The sequence below is a fragment of the Megascapheus bottae genome, chromosome 18 (genome assembly GCF_031878675.1).
Source record: "Megascapheus bottae isolate mThoBot1 chromosome 18, mThoBot2.hap1, whole genome shotgun sequence".
In the NCBI taxonomy this organism is placed as follows: domain Eukaryota; kingdom Metazoa; phylum Chordata; class Mammalia; order Rodentia; family Geomyidae; genus Megascapheus; species Megascapheus bottae.
This window is the reverse complement of record NC_143526.1, coordinates 40,215,694-40,242,894: the sequence shown is the minus strand read 5'-3', so window position 1 is coordinate 40,242,894 and position 27,201 is coordinate 40,215,694. Positions and strand designations below refer to the sequence as shown.

Below are 27,201 nucleotides of genomic sequence, written 5' to 3'. Positions count from 1 at the left end.
AATAAAACCTGTTGGTCGGTCAAGCTCGCCTTTCAGCTCTTGGTTCATTTTCTCGGTATTCGCGGTATTTTCTTACACCACCAGCAGTGCCAATGGCAATGGTCATGTCAGCTGTCTTCCCCTGCTAGGGAAGAGGGGGAACTGGGGTTGGCGTTAGGGTTGAAACGTGGCTCCGCTCCTGAGCACACCGCGGACCACGGAGACCGCCCAGTGGCCCCGGCCTCCCGGTCCTCCTCCCCCGCGACCCCGCGGCCCCGCTCGGCGCTCATCTCGCTGGAGCTCCCAGGCCCAGTCCAGGCGGGGCCGCCCGAAGCCCGCGGTGCCGAGCCGGGCCGGGCCGGCGCTATCGCCCGCTTCTGGGGAATGCAGGCTGTGTCAGGGCAGGGCCTTGTGTCAGCGCGCAGCCTCCTCAGTTCTCCCTGCCGCACAGGTCAAGCGTGCAAAGAAACACCTGTGGAAGGAGGAAAGAGGGACCCATCTAGAGCGGGAAGGACCCCAGGATAGCTTTCCCGGCCGCAGCGGCCGGGCCCGATCCCCAGCGGAACTACAACTCCCAGCAGGCTGCGGGTGCGAGGCGTATCCGAGGCCTCCCTCCAGGCTCCCGGCGTGCCCTGCGAGCGCCGGCTCGGCGCGGCGCCCACCGGGACTTGTGGTCCGGCGTGGGTGGGGGTGGGGCTGGGCATGGAGGCGGGCGGGGGCCGGGGGCGGGCGCCGGCCCCTCCCCCGTCACTTCCTGCCGGGCTGCGGGCGCCGGAGCGGCTCTTCAGCGTTTGCGCCGGCGGCGTCCGCGTCTCTCTCGGCTCTCCCGTTTCCTCGGACCCCCCTTCCTCCCCCGGCCCGGCGGCGCCCGCCTCCTCCGTGGCCTCTCCGCGGCCTCTCCGCCTCTTCCCCCTCCGTCCCTTCCTCCTCTCCCTCTTCCTTCCTCCTTCCCCGCCTCGCCGCCGCCGCCCAGGACCGCCGGCCGGGGGACGAGTCCGGGCAGCAGCCAGGTGAGGCGGCCGGGCCGGGCCGGGCCTGGCGGGGCCCGCGCGGGCGCCGCGGCCGCGGGAGGTGGGCGGCGGGTGGGCTAGGCCTCGGCGGGCCTCGCGGCCGGACGCCGTCCCCCAGGCCCGGCTCGGCCCCGCGGGGCCTTCCTGGAGGAGGCGGGTCCTCCGCGTCCGAGTCTCCCCGTCTCTCCCCCCGCGTCCCCCGCGTCGGGGCCCCGGCGCCCCCACCAGAAACAGGTGCCACGCTGCCTGTGCGCCCCGCTGCGTGCGGGGTGCCGAAGTTATTCGCGGGGAGGGAGGGCGGCTGTAGGCTGCGATGCCCGCCTCCGGGCCCCGGGAGCCGGCTCGCCCACGTCTCCCCTGCCCTGCCCGGGGCGGCGGCGCCGGGAGGGCCCGCGCGGGGTGCAGGTCCCGACCTTGGTCCCTCGGGCGACTCGCTCACAACTCTTTTGTGTCTGGGTTGGAAGCGGGCACGGATGCCATCCCTGCTGCCTGAGGTGGCTGGGGTTCGGCGAAATGGGGCGTGTAGAGCGCCTGTCAGAGTGCCAGGTCCTCGGCGCGTCCCGGGACACCGCCTGCATCGCGGGTTAGCGCGCTGTGGACGTCTAGCGGAGTGGGCAGCGCGGACCGAAGTTGACCTACCCACCCGGTTGGGTTTCCTCGGAGGCCGGGACGCACCGCGTGCCCACCGCCAGCGCCCGGGCCCTGTGTCGGGGGGCATCTTGGGGACCCGGTAGCCCGCCGTGAGGGCGCAGGTTAGAAGCGCGGCTTTCCATCTTGTACAGCCAGCGGCCCGGCCGGGCAGGCACCCACTTCCGCAGTACCAGCGCCGGGGCCGCCGTGTTTTCCTCCACCACCCCGCCTCTTGTTGTCATTCCGTTTCTGGGAAAGTTATTGGCAGAAGCTCCTCCGGGGTTCGCAGACCTTCGTCAGCCCTCTCTGAGTGGCAGGCCAGGCCCGGGGGGGGGGGGGGGGCGGGGAGGAGGGGAGGGTGCATCCCGGACTTGTCACTCCCCTGCGCTTTGCTTGCCTTGGTCCTTGTGGGCAGACTTTGCTTCGAAGCCCTGGCCCTACCCACCTCCGTGTTGTCCTACTGAGTGTGTTTAAGTTTGCTGCTCGGCCAAGCAAGAGGTGTTGCTTCTCTGGTCAGCTCTGCCACTCTTTACGGGGGACCGTGTTCATCGTTCTTCCCTTCTGCTGGTAGCTTTAATTATGGAGAGGATGGTGGAAAGTGACATGTCAGGTTTTCTGGTGAGCTAGGGTCTTTCAGGGACCTGTGCTTACCAAACGCAGATGACATTGCTACTTGTTGAAGGGATGTGGAGGGCCAAGTTTGGGCTATCCTGCTGGCCGGTGGGACTTTTTAGGTCAACTTTATTGAGTACTAAATTTCTTTTAGCTCCGGCTTTGATTCCATGGACACACCCGCCACTCCCAGATGCTAACATTTATGAAAGAGTGAAAGGGAGCGTGTGCATGCTCTGCCCAGTGTCCAGCTTTTACTTAAAGTTGTTCCAGGCAATAGATTTCCTGAGTTAACTGATAGTGTGTGGTTTTTTTTTGTTGTTTCATATTCATCTCCCAAGAATGTAACATGACCTCTCTATTTTTGACATTTTCCCAGAATTTTCAGACTGTAATAGTCGTAGTAGTTCTCTTCTTTGTCTCTTTAGTGCTAGGCCTGGGGCTTCAATTTAAGGTACAATTTGATTGTACCTGAGGTTTTGTGCTTAGGGCCAGCACTCTACCTCTTGAGCTATACCGATTGACCTACTGCTCCATTTCTGGCTTTTTGCTGGTTAATAGGAGATAAGAGTGTCAGGGACTTTACTGCCTCTGCCACCATCAGAGCTAAGCCTTTTGAGTAGCTAGGATTACCGGTGTGAGCCACTGGCAACCTGGCCTATTTGAATTCTTTAGTAGCTTTTTAACAACACTTAACTGTACCAGCAATGCAAAACACACCTTTTACTGCCATATCACCCAGGATGGAAAGTGGTTATTTCAATATTGTGATAAAGTTAATCTTTAAAATTTTATTATGGAAAAATATAAATGTCAAACTATACAGAGGACACTATGCATTGATTTCTCAACTTTGACAATTATTAACTCATAGCCAAGATCAATCTTACTTGTGGTCCTCCTTCTCCCAAACTAGAGCATTTTGAAACAGACCCTAAACATAGGATGTTAGCAGTTTTGACTTTTACCAGCTTGAATCAGGCTGCTAACATGACACAAAATTTATTCTTGCTACATTTATAGTTCTATTAGTCGAGCTTCTCTATGCATAATTTCTGGAGAAATGATCAGGAAAAATAACCAGGTAAATCAGCTCTCTTTTTTGGCAATATACTGGGGTTTGAACTCAGGTCCTTGACACGTGCTAGGCAGACATCTAGAGTCTTGCTTTATGAACACAAACAACACTTCTTAAGCTATTAATGACTATAATTGAACAACTGATTTGGAAATAAAAATTTCTTTAAGCTTGATTTTATTTAGACCTACCTTTTAAAGCCATTTTTATTAGAGATTAGCTGCCAATGTTATTATGTATAGTTAATAATTCATAGTGAAAACAAAGTTTCAGTACGGTAGTCATGTAAATATATTCCTATCACCTTTGGTTAAGTATTAAGCTGAGGATACTTGATTTAAAAATGTTCTGAGCCAGGCGCTACTGGTGGCTCAAGCCTGTGATCTTAGCTACTTAGGAGGTTGAGATCTGAGGATTGCGATTCAAAGCTAGCCTGTTTACAAAAGTGCATTAGACTCTAATCTCCAATAAACTACTGGAAAAATGGAAGTGGCTCTGCTGAAGTGGCAGAGTGGTAGCTTTGAGCTGAAGAGTTTAGGGACAACACCTAAGCCCAGAGTTCAAGCCCCATTTACGCCCCCCCCCCCAAAAAAAAAAGCCTGAGCTGGGAATAACAGTGCACACTTGTAATTTTGGCACTCTGGAGTGCCAAGGCAGGGGCATATAAATTTGAGGCCACCTCTCCCCTCCCATCATCTATTGTTAAATTGTTTTCCATGGGCAGGGAGTTTGGCCTAGTGGTGTAGTGTTTGCCTAGCATGCATGAAGACCTGGATTCGATTCCTCAGTACCGAATACATAGAAAAAACTGGAAGTGGCACTGTGGCTCAAGTTGTAGAGCTATAGCCTTGAGAAAGGCCAAGGACGTGCTCAGGCCCTGAGCTGGGAAAAAAAAAAAATAAAATAAATAAAAAGCAGGGCTGGTTGGCTCACGCCTGTAATCCTAGCTACTCAGGAGGCTGAGATCTGATCCTGAGGATTAAAGTTTAAAGCCAGCGTGGGCACAAAGAAGACCTGAGACTCTTATGTGCAGTTAACCTCTAGAAAAATGGGAAGTGAGGCTTGGTTCAAGGGTAGGGCGGTAGCCTTGAGCTGACGAGCTTAGGGACAGTGCTCAGGCCAAGTTCAAGCCCCATAATAATAAAAAAAAAAGTTTACCAAAGAGCTCCCATCTGCTTTATTTACGAACAACAGTTGTTATGAGTGAAATCTTGTGAATAGTGAGGAATCATAGCATTCTTCGTATTTTTCTTGCCTTAAAAGAGGGTTTCCTAGAATACAAGAATATTATACATATTTGCAATTGCTACTTAGTTTTCAGACTTCTGTTGGTGATTGGTTTCTAGATTTTAGACCTGTAACATTGTTATGTCAATTCTGCCAGTTCTGGGCTTGGGCTCAGGGCCTGAGCACTGTCCTTGGATTTTCTCAAGGCTAGAGCTTTACCACTTGAGCCTTAGCACCACTTCTGGCTTTTTTCTATGTATGTGGTGCCAAGGAATCGAACCTGGGTCTTTGTGCAAGCTAGGCAAGTGCTCTACCATTAGACCAAACTCCTGGCCCTTAGATCTACTTTTGAGCTTGATTAGATACCTTGAAAGTGTTATTACAACCTGAGAGGGAAAGACAAAAGGGTATTCCTCTTTAAATAACTTAGGGGAGCCAGGCGATAGTGACTCACACCTCTAATCCTAGCTATTCAGAAGGCTGAGGTATGAGGATCCCAGTTCAAAGCCAGTCCTAGGCACTACAAAGTCCATGAGACTCTTATATGCCATCACCAGAAAACTGGAAGTGGCATTGTGGCCACAGCTTTGAGCTGAAGAGCTTAGGGACAGCGCCCAGGCCGAGTTTAAGTCCCAGAACTGACAAAGATAAATAAATAAAAATAAATACAAATAATGTCTCTGGAATCACAAAATCCCTTTCTTACTAAGTTCCATCCTGGTGAAGAGCTTCAATCAGATGCCTACAAACTGATTCACATGTGACTATCTTCAGTGTCTTCCTGTGGGCAACACTGGATGAAGTATGATTTAAATGATTACACCTGCAATAATACTGATGGTGGGAGCTGTCGAACTGTGGGGCAAGCTTATTTCTGAACTTAATTTATATGTAAGTGGGCTTAATTTAATCTACTTTCCTTTAAGTCTATGGGGAAAACAATAAGTACTGTTTATTGATTAAAATGCATTTTCTATCCTCTCTAGAGACTGTGAGGGCCCTCCCCCTTTTTTTAGTCAGTCATGGGGCTTGAACTCTGGGCTTGGGCGCTGTCCCTAAGCTCTTCAGCTTAAGGTTGCAGCCCTACCCCTGGAGCACAGCTCCACTTCCAGGTTTTTTTTTTTTTTTTGCCAGTCCTGGGCTTGAGCTCAGGGCCTGAGCACTGTCCTTGGACTTTCTCAAGGCCAGAGCTCTACCACTTGAGCCTCAGCACCACTTCCAGCCTTTTTTTTTCTTTCTATGTATGTGGTCCTGAGGAATTGAACCTGGGTCTTCGTGCATGCTAGGCAAGCACTCTACCACTTAAGCCCGACTCTCAGCCCCTCCACTTCCAGTTTTTTGGTGATTAATTGCAGATGAGCCTCTCATGGACTTTGTAATGCCTGGGGCTGGCTTTGAACTGGGATCCTCAGATCTCAGCCTCTGGAGTAGCTAGGATTACAGGCGTTCAGTGAACCATCACACCTGGCCCAGAGGCATTATTTAACTTTTTTGGTGGTACTAGGTTTTGAACTTGGGGCCTTGTGCTTGCTAAATAGGTGCTCTGTCACTTTAGCCACTTCACCATCCCCTTTTACATTGGTTAGATTTGAAATATGGGCTTAACTTTATGCTGAGACTAATATGTGACACTCCTATTTGTGCTTCTATGAGTAGTGGATAATGGACCATGTCCGCACCATTGGTTGAGATGTAGTCTCATGAATGTATCTGCCTATGATGGCTTTGAACTGCTATCCTCTCCCTGCTTCTCAGGTAGTCAGGGTTACAGACCTGGACCAGCAGGCTGCCAGAGGTTTTGTTTTTATGATGATCCCAACTGGTTCATTTTTTTTTTTTTAATTCCAACTGGTTTATCTTATGTGATGTCATACATACAGACACAGAATTGCTAAATATAAATTCTTTTCCCTCAAATTAGAGCTTTTAGAGCTTTTTTTTTCCTTCTCTCTCCTTTCCTCCCCCCCCCCCCCGCCCCATTATACTGGGCTTTTAGGAACTTCAGAAATATTTACTGGGCCAGTCATGGTGGCTCATACCTGTAATCCTAGCTACTCAGGAAGCTGAAATCTGAGGGTTGAGGTTCAAAACCAGCCAGGGCACTACGATCTATGAATCTGTGATATTCTTATCTCCAATTAACCACCAGAAAACTGTAAGTGGTGCTGTGGCTCAAGGAGTAGGGCAGTAGCATTGAGCTGAGTCCAAGGCTCATGATAGACAAAAAAACTGTGGCTCAAGTAGCAGGGCACTAGCCTTGAGAAAGCCCAAGGACAGTGCTCAGGCTCTGAGTTCAAGGCCCAGAACTGACAAAAAAAATTCCCAGGCTGGGAATGTGGCTTAGTGGTAGGTTGTTTATGTTGCATGCATAAAGCCCTGGGTTCTATTCCTCAGTACCACATAAAGAAAAAAAAAATTCCCTAGCTGGGTATTGGTGACTCACAACTGTAATTCTGGCTACTCAGGAAACTGAGATCTGAGGATCATGGTTTGAAGCTAGTCCAGGCAGAAAGTCCCTGTGAGACTCTTTATTGCCGGTTAACTACTCCAAAACCAGTGGTAAGAGCACTGACTAGAAAGAGGCTCAGGAACAGTGCCCTGAGCTCAAGCCCCATAACTGACCAAGGGGGAAAAAAAGTCTCATGGACTTTCCTCCCTGTCTTGCCTTCCAACCATGATCCTCAGCTCTCACCCTCCTGAATAGCTAGGGTTGCAGATGTGAGCCACCAGCACCAAGCCCTGCCCTGGTACTTTTTTTTTTTTTTTGCCAGTCCTGGGCTTGAGCTCAGGGCCTGAGCACTGTCCTTGGACTTTCTCAAGGCTAGAGCTCTACCACTTGAGCCTCAGCACCACTTCCGGCTTTTTTCTATGTATGTGGTGCCAAGGAATCGAACCCGGGTCTTCATGCATGCTAGGCAAGCACTAGGCCAAACTCCTGGCCCTACTTTTTTTTTTTTTTTGCCAGTCCTGGGCTGTCCTTGGATGTTCTCAAGGCTAGAGCTCTACCACTTAAGCCTCAGCGCCACTTCCGGCTTTTTTCTGTGTATGTTGTACTGTAGAATTGAACCTGGGTCTTCATGCATGGTAGGCAAGCACTCGACCACTAGGCCAAATTCCTGGCTTTTTTTTTTTTGGTTGTGGGGCTTTAACTCTGGCCTGGGCACTGTCCCTGAGCTCTTCAGCTCAAGGCTAGTGCTCTACCTCTTGAGCCACAGTGTCACTTCCAAACCCTGGTACAAATTTTTTATGTGAGTTTTTTTTTTTTTTTTTTTTTTTTTTGTGGGTCATGGGGCTTGAACTCAGCCTGGGTGTTGTCCCTGAGCCCTTCAGCTCAAGGCTACCACCCTACCCTTGAGTCAAGCCCTACTTCCCTGTTTTCTAGAGGTTAATTGTGCCTGAGCTGGCTTTGAACCGTGATCCTCAGATCTCAGCCTCCTGAGTAGCTAGGATTATAGTCATGAGTCACTGTAGATGATTCTATCACTATTAGATGGAATTATTTTATTTAGTGTCAGTTCAGGGCCTGTGTACTGTCCCTTAGCTTTTGTGCTCAAGGGCAGCACTCTACTACTTGAACTACAGCTCTACTTTGGTTTTTTAGGTTTTTTTTTTTGCCAGTCCTGGGCTTGAGCTCAGGGCCTAAGCACTGTCCTTGGACTTTCTCAAGGCTAGAGCTCTACCACTTGAGCCTCAGCACCACTTCCAGCTTTTTTTTCTATGTATGTGGTACCAAGAATTGAACCCGGGTCTTCGTGCATGCTAGGCAAGCACTCCACCAGTAGGCCAAACTCCCGGCCCCTACTTTGGTTTTTTAGGCTCAAAGACTTTTGACTTTCCTGCCTGTGCTGGCTTTGAACTACGATCCTCAGATCCCAGTCTTCTGAGTAGCTATGATTACAGGTGTGAGTCACCAGCACCTGGACTAATTTAATTTAGTTTTTGAATGCTTACATTCGTCCTAATGAATGGGTTGATGTAAAAGTAGTGCATAACAGCACTGCAGTGGAGATAGAATCAACACCCTTGCTGCCAAATTGTATTTTCTGGGATTACATGTGTTTGTTTAAGACCTATACTTAAGGGCCCTCATTATGTATTAATGGAAAGCAAAGGTGGAAAATATGTCAAAGAAAATACTTCCTTTTAGCTGGGGCATGGCGACTCATGCCTGTAATCCTAGCTACTCAGGAGGCTGAGATCTGAGGATAAGGTTCAAAGTCAGCCTAGGCACAAAAAGACCTGAGACTCTTATCTCCAATTAACCTCTAGAAAACGCAAGTGGGGCTTGGCTCAAGGGTAGGGTGGTATCCTTGAGCTGAAGAGCTCAGGAATAGCACCCAGGCCAAGTTGAAGCACTATTACCCCCCCCCCAAAAAAAAAAAGAAAATATTTGCTTTTGATTAAAATTTAGACTTTTTTTCTTGCCCAGTCCTGGGCCTTGAACTCAGGGCCTGGGCACTGTCTTTGGGCTTTCTCAAGGCTAGCACTCTACCACCAGAGCCACAGCCCACTTCCAGCTTTTTTCTATGTATGTGGTACTGAGGAATCGAACCTGGGTGTTTGTGTATGCTAGGCAAGCATGCTACCACTAGGCCAAACTCCTGACCCTAACGTTTAGACTTCTAAATGTTAAATTGTAGTCCACCTAACTTATGTTGATCTGGGGCTTACTTGAGAAAGAAGTGTGATAACTTTGTGGGTTTGTATGGTAGTAGAAGCAAAACAGGCCATTAAATTTCTTGCAGTAGAGTCTTTGTCATGTTTCGCAGACTATGAAGGCCACAAAATGAACTCAGATGCCTTGGGTTTGTCTCCCTGCATAAGACTTGCTGAAGACTATGGGTTGACTGATTGCAGTCAGTACATTCTCTGTTATCATTTACATTTTTCCAAGTGGTATGTAGCTGTAAAGTTATATTTATGTGACTGGAGACAAGGTTAGTAGACTTGCTAAATAGTAATGTTCACCAGTATTCATTGAACTCTTCCTAAGTGCCAGCTTAGTCTGAGTTATTTATTTATTTATTTGCCAGTCCTGGGCTTGGACTCAGGGCATGAGCACTGTCTTTGGTTTTTCTCAAGGCTAGAGCTCTACTACTTGATCCACAGCACCACTTCTGGCTTTTTTTCTATGTATGTGGTACTGAGTAATCGAACCCTAGTCGTCATGCATGCTAGGCAAGCACTAAGCCAAACTCCCAGCCCTGAGTTATTTATTAAAAGTACAATTTTTATCTTTATTTATTTATTTTTGTTGGTCAAGGGCTTCAGTTCTGGGCTTGGACGCTGTCCCTGAGTTCTTCAGCTCAAGGCTACCACCCTATCCCTGGAGACACAGTGCCATTACCAGTTTTCTAGTGGTTAGTTGGAGATGAGTCTCATGGACTTTAGTCCTGGGCTGGCTTTGAACTTCTGTCTTCAGATCTCAGCCTCCTGAGTAGCTAGGATTACAGGCATGAGGCTACCATGCCTGGCTCCAAAAGTATAATTTTTTGTGGCTTAGTAGATTGCCTAATCATGCATGAAGCTATAATAAATAATAGTTTCTCATAATTTATAAAAATATAAAATATAATTTTTAATAACAACACAATTTTATTATTAAGGTGATGTACAGAGCGGTTACCATTTCATTAGTCAGGTAATGAGTATCCTCTCCCCCCCACACCCCCCTTCCAGCAATCCTAGGGCTTGAACTGTCAGGGCCTGGCTACTATCCCTGAGCTTTTGTGTTCAAAACTAGTGTTCTGCCATTTGAACCACAGCTCCTGTTCCTTTCTAGTTAATTGGAGATAAGATTTTCATGGATTTTCCTGCCTGGGCTGGGTTTGAACAAGTCCTCAGATCTCAGCCTTCGGAGGTGCTAGGATTGTAGGTATGAATATAGCTCATACCTTTGATTTGCTTTCTGAAAAAAATTTTCTTTTGTTCCTTCCAGTCTATGATCTCCTGAATTTGAAACCTCTGGCTCTCCACCTAGTTATCCCCTTATGGATAGTCCCTGGCCGAATTAGTTAAATCAAATCTGCCTTTGGATTTGTGCTTTTAGGGAGGTGGTTATGCGATTTCATTCTGAGTTGAACTATGTAGGGTTGAGGCAATTGTGTTGTCTATAATGATATATGTCCCATGAATCATGAGAGGGTGTTAACAGTGATTCATTTAGGGGATGGAGTGAACAATAATGCTGCTTTAATTGTTATGTTGCTTCCTTCAGGATCAAGCCTTCTAATCTCACTAGATCTTTTCTGATTCTCTTACATCTTTGCTTTTTGAAAGTCTATGTGTTCTGTACATTAAAATTAATCAAGGTGTGGATTTTCTACTTTTGCAGATTTCACCCTGATTCAATAGGACCATTGTCTGCTGATGCCATTGTAATTTTGTGAAGAATGTTAGGTAATCCTCTGTCCTAAAGAGGGTAATTTGTATGCAATGGACAGAAGTCTGATTATGTTGGAATCTTAAGTTCCCTATTTCACAATTTAAATAACCTGCTCACTGAGGCTCCTGACCTTTTACCTAGAGGACAGTCAATATGGTTAGGTCAATAGGTAGGTTCTTTTGGCTCGCAGTATGGTAGTATCTAACAGTCTTGTGATGTTTAGCTTATGACCACTGGATAGTGATTTCTCTGTTAGTTGAAAATTTAAGTACTAAACATAAATAATAAAGCGATCTCATTTTGTTTTTCTTGGTTCCTTAAAAATGGCTACTTTTGCCAAGCGCAGTGGCTCACGCCTGTAATCCTAGCTACTCAGGAGGCTGAGATCTGAGGGTCAAGGTTCAAAGCCAGCTCAGGCACAGAAGGACCTGAGACTCTTCAGTTAACCTCTGGAAAACAGGAAGTGGGGCCTGGTCAAAGGTAGGGTGGTAGTCTTGACCTGAAGAGCTCAGGGATAGCGCCCAGGCAGAGTTCCAGTCCTGTCACACACACACAGGCTACTTTTTTTTTTCTTTTCTATTTTTGTCAGTCCTGGCCTTGAACTCAGGGCCTGAGCACTGTCCTTGGGCTTTCTCAAGGCCAGAGCTCTACCACTTGAGTCACAGCACCACTTCTGGCTTTTTTTCCTATGTATGTAGTACCGAGGAATCGAGTCTAGGTCTTCGTTCATGCTAGGCAAGCACCCTACCACTAGGCCAAACACCCAGGCCCAAGGCTACATTTTTTTTTTTTTTTTTTTTTTTGGTGCCAGTTCTGGAGCTTGAACTTAGTGCCTGAGCAATGTTCATGAGCTCTTTCTTTTTCTTTTTTTTTTTTTTTTGGTCAGTCCTGGCTCTTGAACTCCGGGCCTGAACACTGTCCTCGGGCTTTTTCCTCAAGGTTAATGTTCTACCTCTTGAGTCACAGCACCACTTCCAGCTTTTCTATGTATGCGATACTGAGAAATTGAACCTGGGTCTTTGTGCATGCTAGGTAAGCACTCTACCACTAGGCCAAACTCCCAGCCTACTTGGGCTTTGTCAAGGCTAGTGCTCTTCTAGCTTTTTCTAAGTATGTGGTACCGACAAATCAAATCCCAGTTTTGGTGCATGCTAAGCAAATACTCTACCACTAGGCCAAACTCCTGGCCCCTGCCTGAACATATTACGATAATTTTTTTTTTTTTTTTTTTTTTTGCGAGTCGTAGGGCTTGAACTCAGGGCCTGAGCACTGTCTTTGGACTTTTCTCAAAGCTAGAGCTCTACTACTTGAGCCTCAGCATCATTCCTAGCTTTTTTCTGTTTATGTGGAACCGAGGAATCAAAGCCAGGTCTTTGATCATGCCAGCCAAGCATTCTACCACTAGACCAAACTCCTAGCTCCATGACAAAAAGTTTGACGATGTCTACATTGCTGTCACCAGGATGCGGTGGAGACCAAAATAGGGAGGGTCTCCCATCCTGAGGTGTGTCTCATTTTGAAGTCTGAAGCTTTTTGTTTCTAGCCATGACATCATGCTTTCACAGAATTCCCTACTTGTAACTTCTGTATTTCCCCACAACTTGATCCATGTGTGTCTTCCTTCTCAGGGAAGATCTACCTTAGTAAGTGATGGCCTTTTTTTTTTTTTTTTTCTTTTTTCTTTTTAGGAGTCTTTGAACCACTTCACCTCACAGCTGGGCAGGACTTGCCTTGGAACGCCCGTGGTAAGATGCACATAATTTCGCTTCATAATTTTAGGTCTGCTTTAATTGGTGATAGTTCTCAGTTCTTCATTGACTTGTGTGGAAATGTTTTGTACTTGTGATTGTAATATCAGAGGAGCAGAAGAAATTATATTCAGTTTGAATTTCTTTTTTATTCTTAGTTTAATTAGAAAGCATATGCAGGAAAAAGTGGGGCCAATCCTGGGGCATGAGTACTCTGCTTCTTAGGCCACACTCCCACCCTGGCATATATTTTAAATGTGCAGACCTGAAGCTGATCTCTGGAGTTGTCATTAAGCATAACTCACTCTGGGAAGCTCTCTGTCAGAGATGTTCTTGTACTTTACTTTCTTAAAAAAAAAATACTTAAGCCAGGTCCAGTGGCTCACACCTAATCCTAGCTACTCAGGAGGCTGAGATCTGAGGATCGAGGTTCAAAGCCAGCCCAGGCACTAAAGAACATGAGACTCTTATCTCCAGTTAACCACTAGAAAACTGGAAGTGGTGCTGTGTCTTCAGGAGTAGAACGGTAGGTAGCCTTGAGCTGAAGAACTCAGGGACAGTGCCCAGGCCCAGAGTTCAAGCCCCATGACTGACTGACAAACAAACTTGATTTTTCAGGTACTTTACATTTAACCTGGTTTGTAGACTTGTGGAATGAAGTCATCATTATTTTCTGTTTCAAGCTTGGTTATAAATCAAGCTCTGTTTACCACTGGTAGCTTGTGATCATTCAGACCACAAGATAAATTTTTTTTTGATTGGTTGTAGGGCTTGAACTCTGGGACTGGGCATTGTCCCTGAACTTTGCAGCTGAAGGCTAGCGCTCTACCACTTTAGCCATAGCACCACTTTCTGGTTTCCTGGCCTTTTTGTGTCTGAGCTGGCTTTGAACCACGATCCTCAGATCTCAGCCTCCTGAGTAAGTAGGATTACAGGTGTGAGCCACTAGTGCTTACCTAAAAATAAGAATTTTATAAGTGGTTCAGGACTTTAGTCTTTTTGGCCCTGAGAATACACTCAGCACATTAACACTAACTGTGCCTCTAGTAGCTGAAGGTACATTGCTGTAAGTCTCCCTGAGATAGTTCTTAGTAGACAGGGCAGCCTACTTTTTGGGGGGAATAAGGATACTGAAGCCTCAGAAAGTTAGAGATATTATACAAAGCTCTGTGAATGGATTTATACCTATCACCCTGAATTTGTATAGTGCTATTTTTTTTTTTTTTGCCAATTGTGGGCTTAGCCTGTTTGTGTTCAAGGCTAGCACTCTACCACTTGAACCACGGTGCCACTTCCAGTATATTGCTTTTTGAAGAGTTGTATCACAAGACCTCAGGGTTCCTTGATGTTAACCCTGCTACAGCTGACACTTTGTCAAGTATTCTCTTATAAGTTTCTTTGGGGAAACTGAGTCATGGGAAACAGATTGCTGAAAGTTGGACTTACAGTTTTGTCTGAGCTAGAGGTAGAACCGAAAACCATAACCCAGAAGTTTGTTCTGCTTGAACCTGGTTGGTTGGCAAGGCTGGTGTCTAGGAAACTGAGTTGTGGCTGAAAATGATAGTTGGTGTGAAAATGATGGTCATGCTTTGAGGTAGATGGTACAGATTACAGCTTTCTTTTTCTGCAAGGAAAAGCCAATTAACTATGTTGTTGAACTAAGCCCCTTCTTAAAGAGTCAAGAATGTTAAACAGTTCAGCTTGTAAAAATCATTGGCAGATTATGAATAGGTAGGTGTTCACTCTGGATAGTTCAACGTATTTTACTTATATTTTTATAGGTTTAGACTTTTACAAAAATAACATGTACTTGAATTGTTTTTTTTTTTTTTTTTTTTTGCCAGTCCTGGGCTTGAGCTCAGAGCCTGAGCACTGTCCTTGGACTTTCTCAAGGCTAGAGCTCTACCACTTGAGCCTCAGCACCACTTCCGGCTTTTTTGTATGTATGTGGTACCAAGGAATCGAACCTGGGTCTTTGTGCATGCTAGGCAAGCACTTTAACCACTAGGCCAAACTCCCGGGCTTGAATTAGTTCATGCCTTTAATCCTGGCTACCCAGGAGGCTCTGAGGATTGTGGTTCAAAGCCAGCCTGGGCGGGAAAGTCTTGAGACTCAGTTCCAATTAACCGCCAGAATAAGTGGTGCTATGGCTTGAAGTGGTAGAGTGCTATCCTTGAATACGAAAGCTCAGGGACAGCATCCAGTTCAAGCCCCATGACAAAAAATTCTAGGAAAGGGTATTTCTGTAAGCTTTTTTTTTTTTTTTTTTTTTTTTTGGTGGGTCATGGGACTTGAACTGGCCTGGGGGCTGTCCCTGAGCTCTTCAGCCTAACGCTACTACCCTTGAGCCAAGCCCCATATCCTGTTTTTGAGAGGTAAATTGGGGATAAAAATCTTAAGTCCTTTTGTGCCAAAGCAGCCTTTGAACCTTGATCCTCTCAGATCTCAGCCTCCAGAGTAGCTAGGATTACAGGTGTGAGCCACTAAGCCTGGCTTTTTTTTTTTTTTTTTGGATTGGTTGTGGGCTTTGAAGTCTGGGCCTGGGCTCTTCAGCTCAAGGCTAGCACTCTACCACTTGAGCCACAGTACCACTCTGGTTTTCTGGTGGTTATTTGGAGGTCAGAGTCTCTTAGACTTTAGTGCTCAGGTTGGCTCTGAACGGTGATCATAGATCTCAACTTTTTGTATAGCTAGGATCACAGGAGTGAGCCACTGGCACCCAGTTTCTGTAAGCTTTTAAAAGGCTAGGAAAAAAACAATAAAAAAAAAAATAAAAGGCTAGGAAAGAGCCAGGTGCAGTGGCTCAGCCTGTAATTCTAGCTACTCAGGAGGCTGAGATCTGAATATTGGTTTCAAAGCCAGCCTAAGCACTAAAGAACCTGAGACTCATCTCCAGTTAACCACTAGAAAATGGGAGTGGGGCGGTGGATCCAGGGGTACAGCGGTAGCTTTGAGCTGAATAGCTTAGGGGCACTGCCCAGACAGAGTTCAAGCCCCATCACACACACACACACACTCTCTCTCTCTCTCTCTCTCTCTCTCTCTCACACACACACACACACACACACACACACACACACACACACACACACACACACACACACACACACACACACACACAGACTAGGAAAGAGGGCTGGGAGTTTGGCCTAGTGGTAGAGTGCTTGTCTAGCATGCACAAAGACTAGGATTTGATTCCTTGGTGCCACAAGGAAAGAAATAAGGTTTATGGTTGGTTAGACTATAGAGGTAATTTTTTTTTCACTTTTGTATGGTCTAATGGTTTTTCTAGGTGAATAAAATAATGAATTCCATTTAGGATATATTCTGCATAGATACCCAACAGTTGCATTTGTGTGAAAAGAAAATCTGCATTGTCTACTTGGCATTGGGTCACTTGTGAAATGGGGGCCATCTTCAGACATTTGTATTGCATACAGAGATCTTCAGCACTCTTGAGTTGTTTCTAGGCATTATCTACTGTTGCTGTCTGGGCAGTGGATGTAACTCCCAAGGCCTGATTTCCTGGTCTTTTTCTTTCACGTACTGAGGATAGTGATCCTATTGCGCCTCTCTTCCCTCTGTCTGACTGTCTTTCAAGCAGTTTTAAGGAATGTATTGTTATTGTGTGTTTTACCTATTTATAGGTGTTTATAGGTTGAACATTCTTGCTTGATACTTGGTTTTGGACATTGGCATGTAGGGTGATAGTGACCCTCATACTCTTGTACTGTGGCTTCCTGGTGGCAGATGCTTGGCTGATGCTTGCATCTGAATTGTTCTTTTGGGAGGTAACCTCATTGCAACTAGAAAAATGTCAGAGAAAGATCTTTGGAAGTAACTGTAAAGATGAAGGATGCACTTTAGCTGGATTTCTAGGGTATTGAAAAGGATTTTTTTTTTTTTGCCAGTCCTGGGCCTTGAATTCAGGGCCTGAGCACTGTCCTTGGGCTTTCTCAAGGCAGCTCACTACCACTTGAGCCATAGCACCATTTCTGGCTTTCTGTATGGGGTACAGAGGAATTGAACTCAGGGGTTTGTGCATGGTAGGCAAGCGCTCTACCACTAAGGCACATTCTACCCCTGAAAAAGATTTTATGTTGTAGGAAAAGTGGCCGGATTTTTCTGGGGGTGGAGCCTCCCAAAAGCTAAATAAAAAGATTACCAGATTTATAACTGGTTGTTTAAAGGTCTCTTCTGTCTGTGCCTTTGCCAGAAGGTTTAATAAACAGCTCACTTTGGCAGAGCACACACTTAACAGTGGTACAGTCCAGAGGTGAGCATGGTCTCTGTGAGAATGATATATGTCATAAAGTGTCCATGTTTTTGTGGTATAAAGAGAGGGAGTGTGGCTTAGTGGTAGAGTGCTTGCCTAGCATGCCTGAAGCCCTGGGTTTGATTCCTCAGTACTACATACACAGAAAAAGCCAAAAATGCTGATGTGGTTCAAGTGGCATACTGGCTGTGAGCAAAAAGTGTCCAAGAACAGTGCTCAGTTAAAGCCCCAGGACTGGCAAAAGAAAAGAAAAAAGAAAGCACTTGTTTCACACACACACACACACACACACACACACACACACACACACGGCCCAAAAAGTGTCCAAGAACAGTGCTCAGTTAAAGCCCCAGGACTGGCAAAAGAAAAGAAAAAAGAAAGCACTTGTTACACACACACGCACGCACGCACGCGCGCGCGCGCGCGCACGCGCGCGCGGCCCCCTGTGGCTCATGCCTATAATCCTAGCTGAGGATCATGGTTTGAAGCTAGTCTGGGTAGAAAAGTCCCCGTGAGACTCATCTCTAATTAACCACTCAAAAACTGGAAGTGACCCTGTGCTCAAGTGATATAGCACTTGCCTTGGGTACAAATAGGCTCAGGGACAGTGGTCAGGCCCTGAATTGAAGCCCCGCAACTGACAACAACAAAACACAAAATTAACATATAGTTTGAACTCACGTGTAGTAAATTCAGTGTTCGCTGGTGACTATTGAAAGAGTATGTTTATCCTAGCAAGGACCTGGGGTGCTCCTTTGTATTTATATTACATGAGACTTAATGAAGGATTTTCTAGGAAAGTGTTTAGTGAGATTTTTATGGCACTTTGAGAGGAAGTTTATCCAGAATTGAGATCCTGTGAGTGTATGCGCGCATACGTACGTGTATACCTACTAGGGTATAAACTTGGGACCTGGGTACTGTCTGAGCTTTTTTCTCAAGGCTAATGTTCTACCACCTGAGCCCCACTTCAGTTTGCCTGCTGTTTGGTGGTTAATTGGAGTTAAGAGTCTTATTGAGGGACTGGAATGTAGCTTAGTGGTAGAGCTTGCCTAACCCTGGGTTCAATTCTTCAGTACCACATAAACAGAAAGGGCCAGAAGTGGTGCTGTGGCAAGTGGTAGAGCGCTTTGAGCAAAAGAAGCTCAGGGGCAGTGCCCACACTCTTGAGTTCAAGCCCCAGGACTGGCACCCCCCCCCCAAAAAAAAGTCTCAACTTTACTGCCTAAGCTACCTTTGAACCATGATCTTCAGATCTCATCCTCCTGAGTATCTAGGATTATAGGCATGAGCCACTATAGTCAGCAAGGAATCTTTTAAAATTAATGCTATGACTCCATCCTTTCACCTCTCTTAGTGGTGTGGTACCCATCCGCACAGGAGACTGGGCAATGACAGTGCCATGCAGATTTCAGAGTCAAAGGTAGTTCCAGTGAAATCTAAAGAATGTGTTTCAAATATTCTTTCATGTCATTAGTTTACAGCGTACTCTCTAAGTTGTCAGCAAGATAGTTTGAGCTTTCAAATCAGGCAGATTGAGTCCCTCATACATAGGCCTGATGGAAAGCCATCACCAGGAACAAGTTTACAGGGAAAGATTACATTTCAGAAAGGTTGCATTGAAGGATTTAAGGTATAAGGCAGAGCACTGTTGAGCAGCAGTTCACCGCTTACACAGGAGCTCCAATTCCATAGTTTCCCTGAAGGCATCCCAACTGTAAGTGCGATCCTTAATGAAAAGCTGGTCTTCCTCTGAATAATGTGAATTCCACAGACAGCTATGGTATCTGTTGATGTCTACCAACTGGAGATTGTTTTAACCAAGAGGCATGGGTATTCGTCTCATGGGACAGAATTGTCCACTTGAGACCCACTGCTTTACTTTCACTTTTGAGGCTAAACCAGGACACCGTTAAGCACTAAATTAGCAAGTAACTAAAAACGGGTTTTTCCAAGGTTCTAGGGATTGAATGCAGGATCTTGTGCATGTTTGAACTATGCCCCCAGCTACTGCTTTGTTAATTTTAGTATTATGTTGGAAATTTTAATGTTTATAAGTCACAGTCTCTTTTCTTTTGCCAGTCCTGGGGCTTGAACTCAGGGCCTGACCACTGTCCTTGGGCTTTCTCAAGGGTAGAGCTCTACCACTTGAGCCACAGCATTACTTCTGGCCATTTCTCTGTATGTGGTACTGAGGAATTGAACCTGGGACTTTGTGCCTGCTAGGCAAGCACTCTACCACTAGGCCAAACAAGTCACAGTCATATTGGAGGTTTTGTCCATGATCTTATTCATTTTCTCTCTCTCTCCCCCCCCCCTCTTTCTCTCTCTTTCTCTTTCTTTTGTGGGTCATGAGGCTTGAACTCTGGGCCTGGACGCTTTTCCTGAGCTCTTGAGCTCAGGGAAAACTGGAAGTAACCCGGTGTTCAAGTGATATAGCACTTACCTTGGGTACAAAGAGGCTCAAGGACAGTAGTCAGGCTCTGAATTGAAGCCCTGCAACTGACATAAACTACCTACCCCTGGGCCTGGGCATTGACCCCCAGCTCTTCTGCTCAAGTCTACTACCCTGCCCATTGAGCCACAGCCCCACGTCCTGTTTTCTAGTGGTTAATTGGAGATAAAAGTCTCACTGCCTTTAGTGCCTGGGCTGGCTTTGAACCTTGTTCCTCAGATCCCAGCCTCCTGAGTAGCTTGGATTACAGGTGTGAGCCACTACACCCAGCCTTATTTGTAATTTCTAAATACTCATTTTAAGTAATCATTAGACAGCTTCTTCAGATATACCTGAAGTTAATGTTTTGGGGCAGTCAGTGTTCTAGAGGTGGATTTATGACTTAACTGGAAATTCTGGCAGTGAGCCTGCTCTAGACAGCATTAGTCAAGAAGGAGCCTTTTGGGCCTCACCCTTTCTAAATTTAGGCCTTCATTCAGTCTTAGTAGCTACTCTGGGCAGAGCTGGGTTTCTTGCTCTGGGATGGAAGAAGATATTAGAACAGACACTTGATTTTGGCTTGTTATTTGTCCTTGTGACCTCTGGTTGATGTTGTGAATCTAGATTAAGTGATTTGCTGCTCTTAGTAATAATGCTCTCATTATAGTTTCAAAAAAGTGGGAAGGGGAGGAGTGAGTGAGTGAACAACTGAGGAAGAGAAGTGTTTCTCATGTTTGCAGAGGAAAGGCTCTGGGCTTGTGTCCTAACACTGGAACTTGTCTGTCTCCTGTCCTTTTACTTTGTGCTGACTCTGAAAGTGAACAGAGTGAGGCAATGTTGCCCCTGCTCTCTTGCACTTCAGCAAGCTGTTTGTGGAAAGGTTTGCCAGGACTCCTCAAGTCGCTTGCTTGCTCTGATCATGCATTGCTTTATAGGGGCTGCTTTTAAAAGTTATTGAGAATCTATATTAAAAGTGAAAGTGACACACAATTATTTGGAAGTAGAACATCTAATTAGTTGGTGTGCTAGATTCTGGAGATTGGCTGTTTCTTGAGAAGCATGTCATTTCTCATCTAAAGTACTTTTGATTTGTTTAAGACATTCCCAGCAGTTTGAAGGATGGCCATGAAATTGGGAAATACTTGTCCCTATTTTAAATTTTAGTGCATTTATTTAGAAATACTTGCCTTTGCCGTCCTTCTAACAAACTGAAGTAAACTTCTGAGTGCCCCCTCAGGTTCAGCAAGCAGTCCACTGCCCAGTGCCTGTGTCTGGTGGGTGGGGCTCTTCTCAGCTCCCCTTTTTTTTTTTTTTTTTTTTTTTTTTTTTTTTTTGCCACTCGTGGGCTTGAGCTCAGGGCCTGAGCATTGTCCTTGGACTTTCTCAAGGTTAGAGCTCTACCACTTGAGCCTCAGCACCATTTCTGGCTTTTTTTTTTTTTCTATGTATGTGGTACCAAGGAATCAAACCCTGGTCTTCGTGCATGCTAGGCAAGCACTCTACCACTAGGCCAAACTCCCAACTATTTACTTGAAATAGTCTTAGTCCTACAGATGGCCTTTGTTATTCAAATCACACTGCTCAGGATCCTGAGCCTTGGTGTGGGTTAACAGGTCTCTCATATAGAGTCTAATTAAATGCAGTCCTCTGAAATAAACCTTGTAAGTGAAAAAGTACATCTTCTATCATCACACCAGAAAAAGCAGCAAAAGTAGGAAGTTCCTCCAGTTAGTCAAATTAAAGAACCACTCTAAGGGACCAACCTGTGACTGTGGCCCTTAGTTGGAAGCAGTATTTACACTGACCAGTTAATGTTGTTACTAACCCAGTTTGCTTTCCATTTTCATCATTTTGAGACCAGAAACATTTACTGAAAAAGCTTCTCTATACTTTTGCATTTGCACCTGCGAATGTAAACAGTAATTTGAGGTTCTAAATCTTCACTATTGATTATCACACTCTATGGTATGTGCTTGTAAAGTGAACATATGCAATTATAAATCCTTCTGAAAACACTAGAGAAAAGTTCCAAAGCTAGGAAATGCTCTGGAGATGGAATGGAAACCTCTTTCTGAGGACTCAGTGTATTGCTACATGCTAAGTGAAGCTGTTTTCATGTCTGAGCAGGTTGCACCAATTTTGACTGAATATCAGCAACTACATATCTCCTCTATAATTTACCTCTTTATTTTCTTTCCCTTACAACTTTTAGGTAGAACTTTAGACTTCATAGCACTGAATTAACCTGCACTGAAAGCTGTTTACCTGCAGTTGTTCACTTTTATTCAAAGTGATCATGTCTCAAGTTCAAGTGCAAGTTCAGAACCCCATCTGCCGCTCTCTCAGGGAGCCAAATACTTCACAAGAACCAGTCACTTCTCTCACAACCTTTGATGAGTATTCCTTCTACCCTAGCTCTCTACTCTCTGAACATGCAGGTAGACCTATCCAAAACTCTGTTTTGCCCTCTGCATCTGTTACATCCTCCAGTACAGCTGCAGGTAAGCCTGTGAATCCACATGTCTTCTCTTCCCATGTTTTCTCAGCATATTTTCTGATCTGACAAGTATATTGCAGAGGTGGAGAGCCACTTGTACTGACCTTTGAGAATCAGAGGAAGCCAGGTACTGATGGTTCATGCCTGTAATCCTAGCTATTCAGGAGGCTGAGATCTGAGGCTTATGGTTTAAATTCAGCTTGGGCAGACAAATCCATGAGAACCTTATCTCTTAATTAACCAGCAAAAAGCTGAAAGTGGAGCTGTGGATCAAGTGATAGAGTGCAAGACTTGAGCAAAAACGTGAGATTTGGAGGTACTGGGGATTTCAATCCTCAATCCCCAGTAGTGGCATGAAAATAAACAAATAGCAGAAGGTATCACCATCACTACCTGTGCTTCTTTGTCCCAGATAAGAGAACCTGAGTGTTCATAGGGTGAATGAAGCCCTCAGCAGCCCATTTGGAAGTTGAAAGAGAGTTGATAATTGCACAGATTGTAAGACCTACTGTGTTAAAGTGGTGACTGAGAGAAAAATTGAACAATAATAGCTAGTTTAGATAGTCATTGTTCTCAAGAAAATTCTGCTCTTAAAATTATTTCCCAGAACTGACAATATGCAAGCCCCCATTCTGTATGTCTACATGATTTGTTCCAAAGAAGGGGACAGTTAGATTTACTACAAGATGCACGAGCCACTGACATTTGTTAGTTTTTATTTTGAAGAAGTAAATTTTAAATCTGGAAGTTTTTGGCCAGTCTTGGGGCTTGAACTTAGGGCCTGGATACTGTCCTTGGACACTTTTGCTCAAGGCTAGTGATCTGCCACTTGAGCCCCAGTGCCGCTTCTGGCTTTTTCTGTGTGTGTACTGAGGAATCGAACCCAGGCTTCTTGCATGCTAGGAGAGCATGCTACTCCTAGGCTTTGCTCTCAGCCAAATCTGGAAGTTTCTTGAGGTGGTTCAGAAATCAGGGAGGCCAAAGTGCTATACCACTCATGCTATGATCCAATTCTTCTGTATTTTAGTTTGTTTTTCATACAGGGTCCTTTGTAACTTTAACTGGACTGTCTTTGAATGAAAATCCTACCTCTGCCAAACAGATTTTTTTGTTGTTGTTTTGAAAGGAAATACATTTAGAAACATTCAAACTTGATTACTAGAAGTTAAACATGAACTAAAAGTAGTCACTGAAACACCTGAAAAGACTTGAAACACTTGAGGAAGAAACCTGAATGTGTTGCTCTGCTTCCTCCCCTCCACTTGCCCAGTTACATAGATGAGATGTCAGTGTGGACCAGTCACTTTTCTTTGGATGGTGCATGTGCTCTCAGCTGCCCATGCATCTTCCCCTTTGATTTTTAATTCTTTTAACTCCCCGATCTGTTCTCTCAGTGCTATGTCTGCCTCCCAGCTGTGTGATGTCTTCTATACTAGCTCTAGAAATCCTGGCACTGCGTTCGTTCCTTAGAGACTCACTTCTCCCATGTTTGACCATATGGGGCATCTTGAAAGGGAAAGAAAGGCACAGGCTCTTTCAGTACTAGGATTTTTGCCTAGTGTGTTCTTGTGTTCGCATCCTATTGACATATATTTTACTTATGTAATCGCCGCAAATAGATCAGGTCCAAGGACAGCAGCCTCTGGAGAAAAGCACTGGGAGTGCACCAGGAGTGGGAAGTTGGCGCTCTGGAGAACAGTCCCAGTTTAGAGATGGTATTGGCATGTGGAGTTTGGTGAAATACCTAACAGGTTGCTGCTGACAGTTGTCCCACCAGTGTGTGTCTGGTTGGAAGACCTAGTGATTGCTTGGGTGGGCTATAGTTGCAGTGTTTCAGATTTCAAATTATGCTTGTGTATCCTAGGTTTGTTCTTGCCCCTGGCTGCTGTCCCCTCCTGCCTTGTGCTGATACTGGGGCTTTGAACTTGGGGCCTCACTCTTTTTTTTTTTTTTTTTTTTTTGGGCCAGTCCTGTGTCTTGAACTTAGGGTCTAGGCATTGTCCCTGAGGTCCTTTTGCTAAAGGATAGCACTCTACCACTTGAGCCACAGTGCTACTTCTGGCTTTTTTCTGGTGATGTGGTGCTGAGGAATTGAACCCAGATCTTCCATGCATGCTAGACACTCTACCACTGAGCCACATTCCCAGCCCAGGGCCTCAGTCTTTTGTTTAGCTTGTTTGCTTAAGACTGGCGATCTACCATGTGAGCCACACTTCCACTTCTGGCCATTCTGTGCTTTGAAGACATCCTTTCCTATGTTGCTTAGTCAGCTGATTCAGGAAACACCCCAATTATGTCTTCCCATGTGTGTTCCCAGCATGCTTTGTAGTTTTGCATCGCTGCAGCTGAAGTCTTTAAATCTTCAGATTATTCTCTCTCCACTTTTATTATCCTTGGGACAGTAGCACTTGCATGTATTTCTTAGATTTCCTGTTCTTACGTTTAGTTTCTAGTTCCCTCCAACTTGACGAACTCCAAAGAGAAAAACTTGAGTGTGTCTTGTGAATGAGGTAGCCTGTTTCCTCAAAGGTCAATCCAGTGTCTGAGTAAGGTCCAGCCCAGTGAAATAGTATTTCCAGCTTGCCTGTGTATTTGTACCCCACCAGGGAGGTTTTCTATTTTGTTACACTGTTAAAAGTGGTAGTATTATGGTTCTAAGCACATAATTTTAAAACTGTGAAGACCAAGATGTTCAAAAATAGAGATTGTCTTTTTGAAAATCTTTGCATAGTAGGTCAAAGAAAATGTATGCTTTTCTCTGGAGTATTTGGCTTTTAAAACTGTATGATTGTTTAGGTTCTGAATAGAGATAATTTATGAGTGCTGTGTTGATGTCTTGTGAACTTTCCAGGGCCATGGACCGCCTTTCCTCTGTAGCCTTTCTTCAGCTCATTTTCTGATTATTGGTGTGTCGGCTAGGTGGGGAGAAGAGGAGGTAAAAAGTCAATTTTGCTGCTTATTTAGCAATCTAGGTAGAAAGTTTGATGAACTAAGGTAAAATTCCTCTGAAACGAGTATTTTAGATTGTGTCTGATTGCAGTTACTCTTGTCTTTTTTCTTTTTTTGCCAGTCCTGGGCTTGAGCTCAGGGACTGAGCCCTGTCCTTGGACTTTTTCAAGGTTAGAGTTCTACCACGTGAGCCTCAGCACCACTTCTGGCTTTTTTCTATGTATGTGGTACCGAGGAATTGAACGTGGGTCTTTTTGCATGCTAGATAAGCACTCTATCATTAGGCCAAACTCCTGGCCCTACACTTGTCATTTCTTTTAGAGAAGGAAAGTCTTACTTGAAAGTTTGCTAACTGCTATTGAGTTCAGTTTTTTAAATTTGGTATCTGCTTATGCATTTTGGATCTTTTTTTTTAAAATTTCAACAGCTTTATTTTTATTTTTAGTTTAGTTTCAATAATTTTATTTTTTTAATATTTTTTTATTGTAATTAATAAAAGGGTTACATGATATTTGCCAGATAGAAGGTGCATTAATTCACATACATTGATACCCTTTCACATGTCTTGGTGCCCATCACCCTCCCCCCCCCCCGACATTTTGGATCTTAACGCTTTTGTATCTGACTTGATCTTTTTTAACACTGGTACACAGTGACAACAGAGGTAAGGAACTGGGCCCATCTGTTCCTGATTCAAGCCTTTCCGCAGAGATATAATAAAGGATAAGCTCTTTATTTCATGAAGCCCCAATTTCTTTCAAAATGAGACTTTCCTCACACCTAGAATAAAGTCAAGTTTCTCTTTGTATTTATTTGCCTAAATGTAACACTTAGCTTTACTTAGAGTTGCCTTTGGAATGAACCAGATTGAGTTTGAATCCCAGCTTCTTTTTACTCTGGGACTTTGAGAAAATTACTGCTGTTGTTGAACCTCAGTTTTCTTGCTCTTTCCAGTGGTGACAACCTACCAAACAGGTCCTATGCAGAGTTAAATGAGAGAGAATCTACTTCTACAAGCAAAGCTGATGCTTGGGAAATGCTTGACAAGGGGTAGCTAGTATTAAGTAATTGTGTATTTAAATAATAATACAAAAAGCAAGTTTCCCACTCCTGTGAGGTTAGTTTATTCTAAAGCAGTTTATTCTAAATTCTATTTGAAATGTTTCTTTGTAGTGGAGGACAATTAGTCATTTTCTGTAACTGTTGTGCTTCTTTACAGGATTTTTAAGGCTTTACTTTGGGATTCTCTTTAATTAACTTTTAAATGTTGTTTGGAATATGAACTTTCTTTTTTGTTTTTTTGGTTGGTTGTGGGGCTTGAACTCTGGGCCTGGGCACTGTCCCTGAGTTCTTCAGCTCACGGCTAGTGCTTTACCACGATGAGCCACAGCACCACTTCTGGTTTTCTGGTGGTTAATTGGAGATAAGAGTCTCATACACTTTCGTGCCCAGGCTGGCTTTGTATCCTGATCCTCAGATCTCAGCCTCCTGAGTAGCTAGGATTGCAGGCATGAGTCACCCGGGTTTGGAATATGAACTTTCTTACTTGAACTTTCATTTGATTGTATATTGATCTATTACTGCATTTCTTGTGCACAAGTTGCTCAAGAGGAGAAGCCATTCTCCTGTGTGACTGTTAGTTTAAGAGCCAGAGTGCCAAGATGCCAGTGGCTCATGGGTCGTGTTGCCCAAAGGTGCCCTCGAGCTCTATGATCGATTGTTCTGCATTCACCAGAATGTTGGGATTGCAAGTGTGTGGCACTGTGCTGGGCCTGCTGTACTTTTTTTTTTTTTTTTTTGGTTTTTGTTGGTAATGATAGGGCTTGAAGTCAGGGCCTGGGCATTGTCCCTGAGCTTTTTTGCTCAAGGTACTGTTTTACCTCTTTGAGCCAGAGCTTCACTTCTGGCTTTGTGATAGTTAATTGGAGATGAGAGTCTTATGAACTTTCCTGCCCAGGCTGGCTTTGAGCCACGATCCTCAAATCTCAGCCTTTTGAGTAGCTAGTTACGAATACGGGTATGAGCCACTAGGGCTCAGCCCTTTTTCTGGGGGTGATCTTTAATTGTGCAGTGAGGTTTCAGTTCAACATGTTAGTTTGTGAGTACACTGCATCTTAATCACTGGGATTTGAACTCAGGTCCTTGGACTTGTTTGGCTGGTACTTTACCATTTGAGTCATACCTCCAGCCATATACTTTTTTTTTTTGCTAGTCCTGGGCTTAAGCTCAGGGGCTGAGCACTGTCCTTGGATTTTTCTCAAGGCTAGAGCTCTACCACTTGAGCCTCAGCACCACGTCTGGCTTTTTCTAAGTATGTGGTACCAAGGAATCGAACCCGGGTCTTCGTGCATGCTAGGCAAGCACTCTACCACTAGG

General features: G+C 45.0%; 1 protein-coding gene across 5 annotated transcripts in view; it reads left to right on the top strand.

Annotated features, from left to right (window-relative positions):
- The first annotated feature begins 801 nt into the window (after window positions 1-801).
- The window catches only part of Stau1 (staufen double-stranded RNA binding protein 1), a 55,739-nt gene continuing 29,339 nt past the window's right edge, over window positions 802-27,201 (top strand). Inside the window, exons 1-2 of one of the 5 annotated variants that reach the window (XM_090352510.1) lie at window positions 802-989; window positions 12,610-12,666. Coding sequence is in view for 1 of the 5 variants with exons in the window: in XM_090352506.1 (XP_090208632.1) it covers window positions 21,676-21,880 (205 nt within the window). In the remaining 4 variants the exon portion in view is untranslated. Of the gene's footprint in view, window positions 990-12,609; window positions 12,667-21,660; window positions 21,881-27,201 lie in introns of those variants that run through there. The other 4 variants (XM_090352509.1, XM_090352508.1, XM_090352506.1 and 1 more) reach the window with 4 other exon arrangements.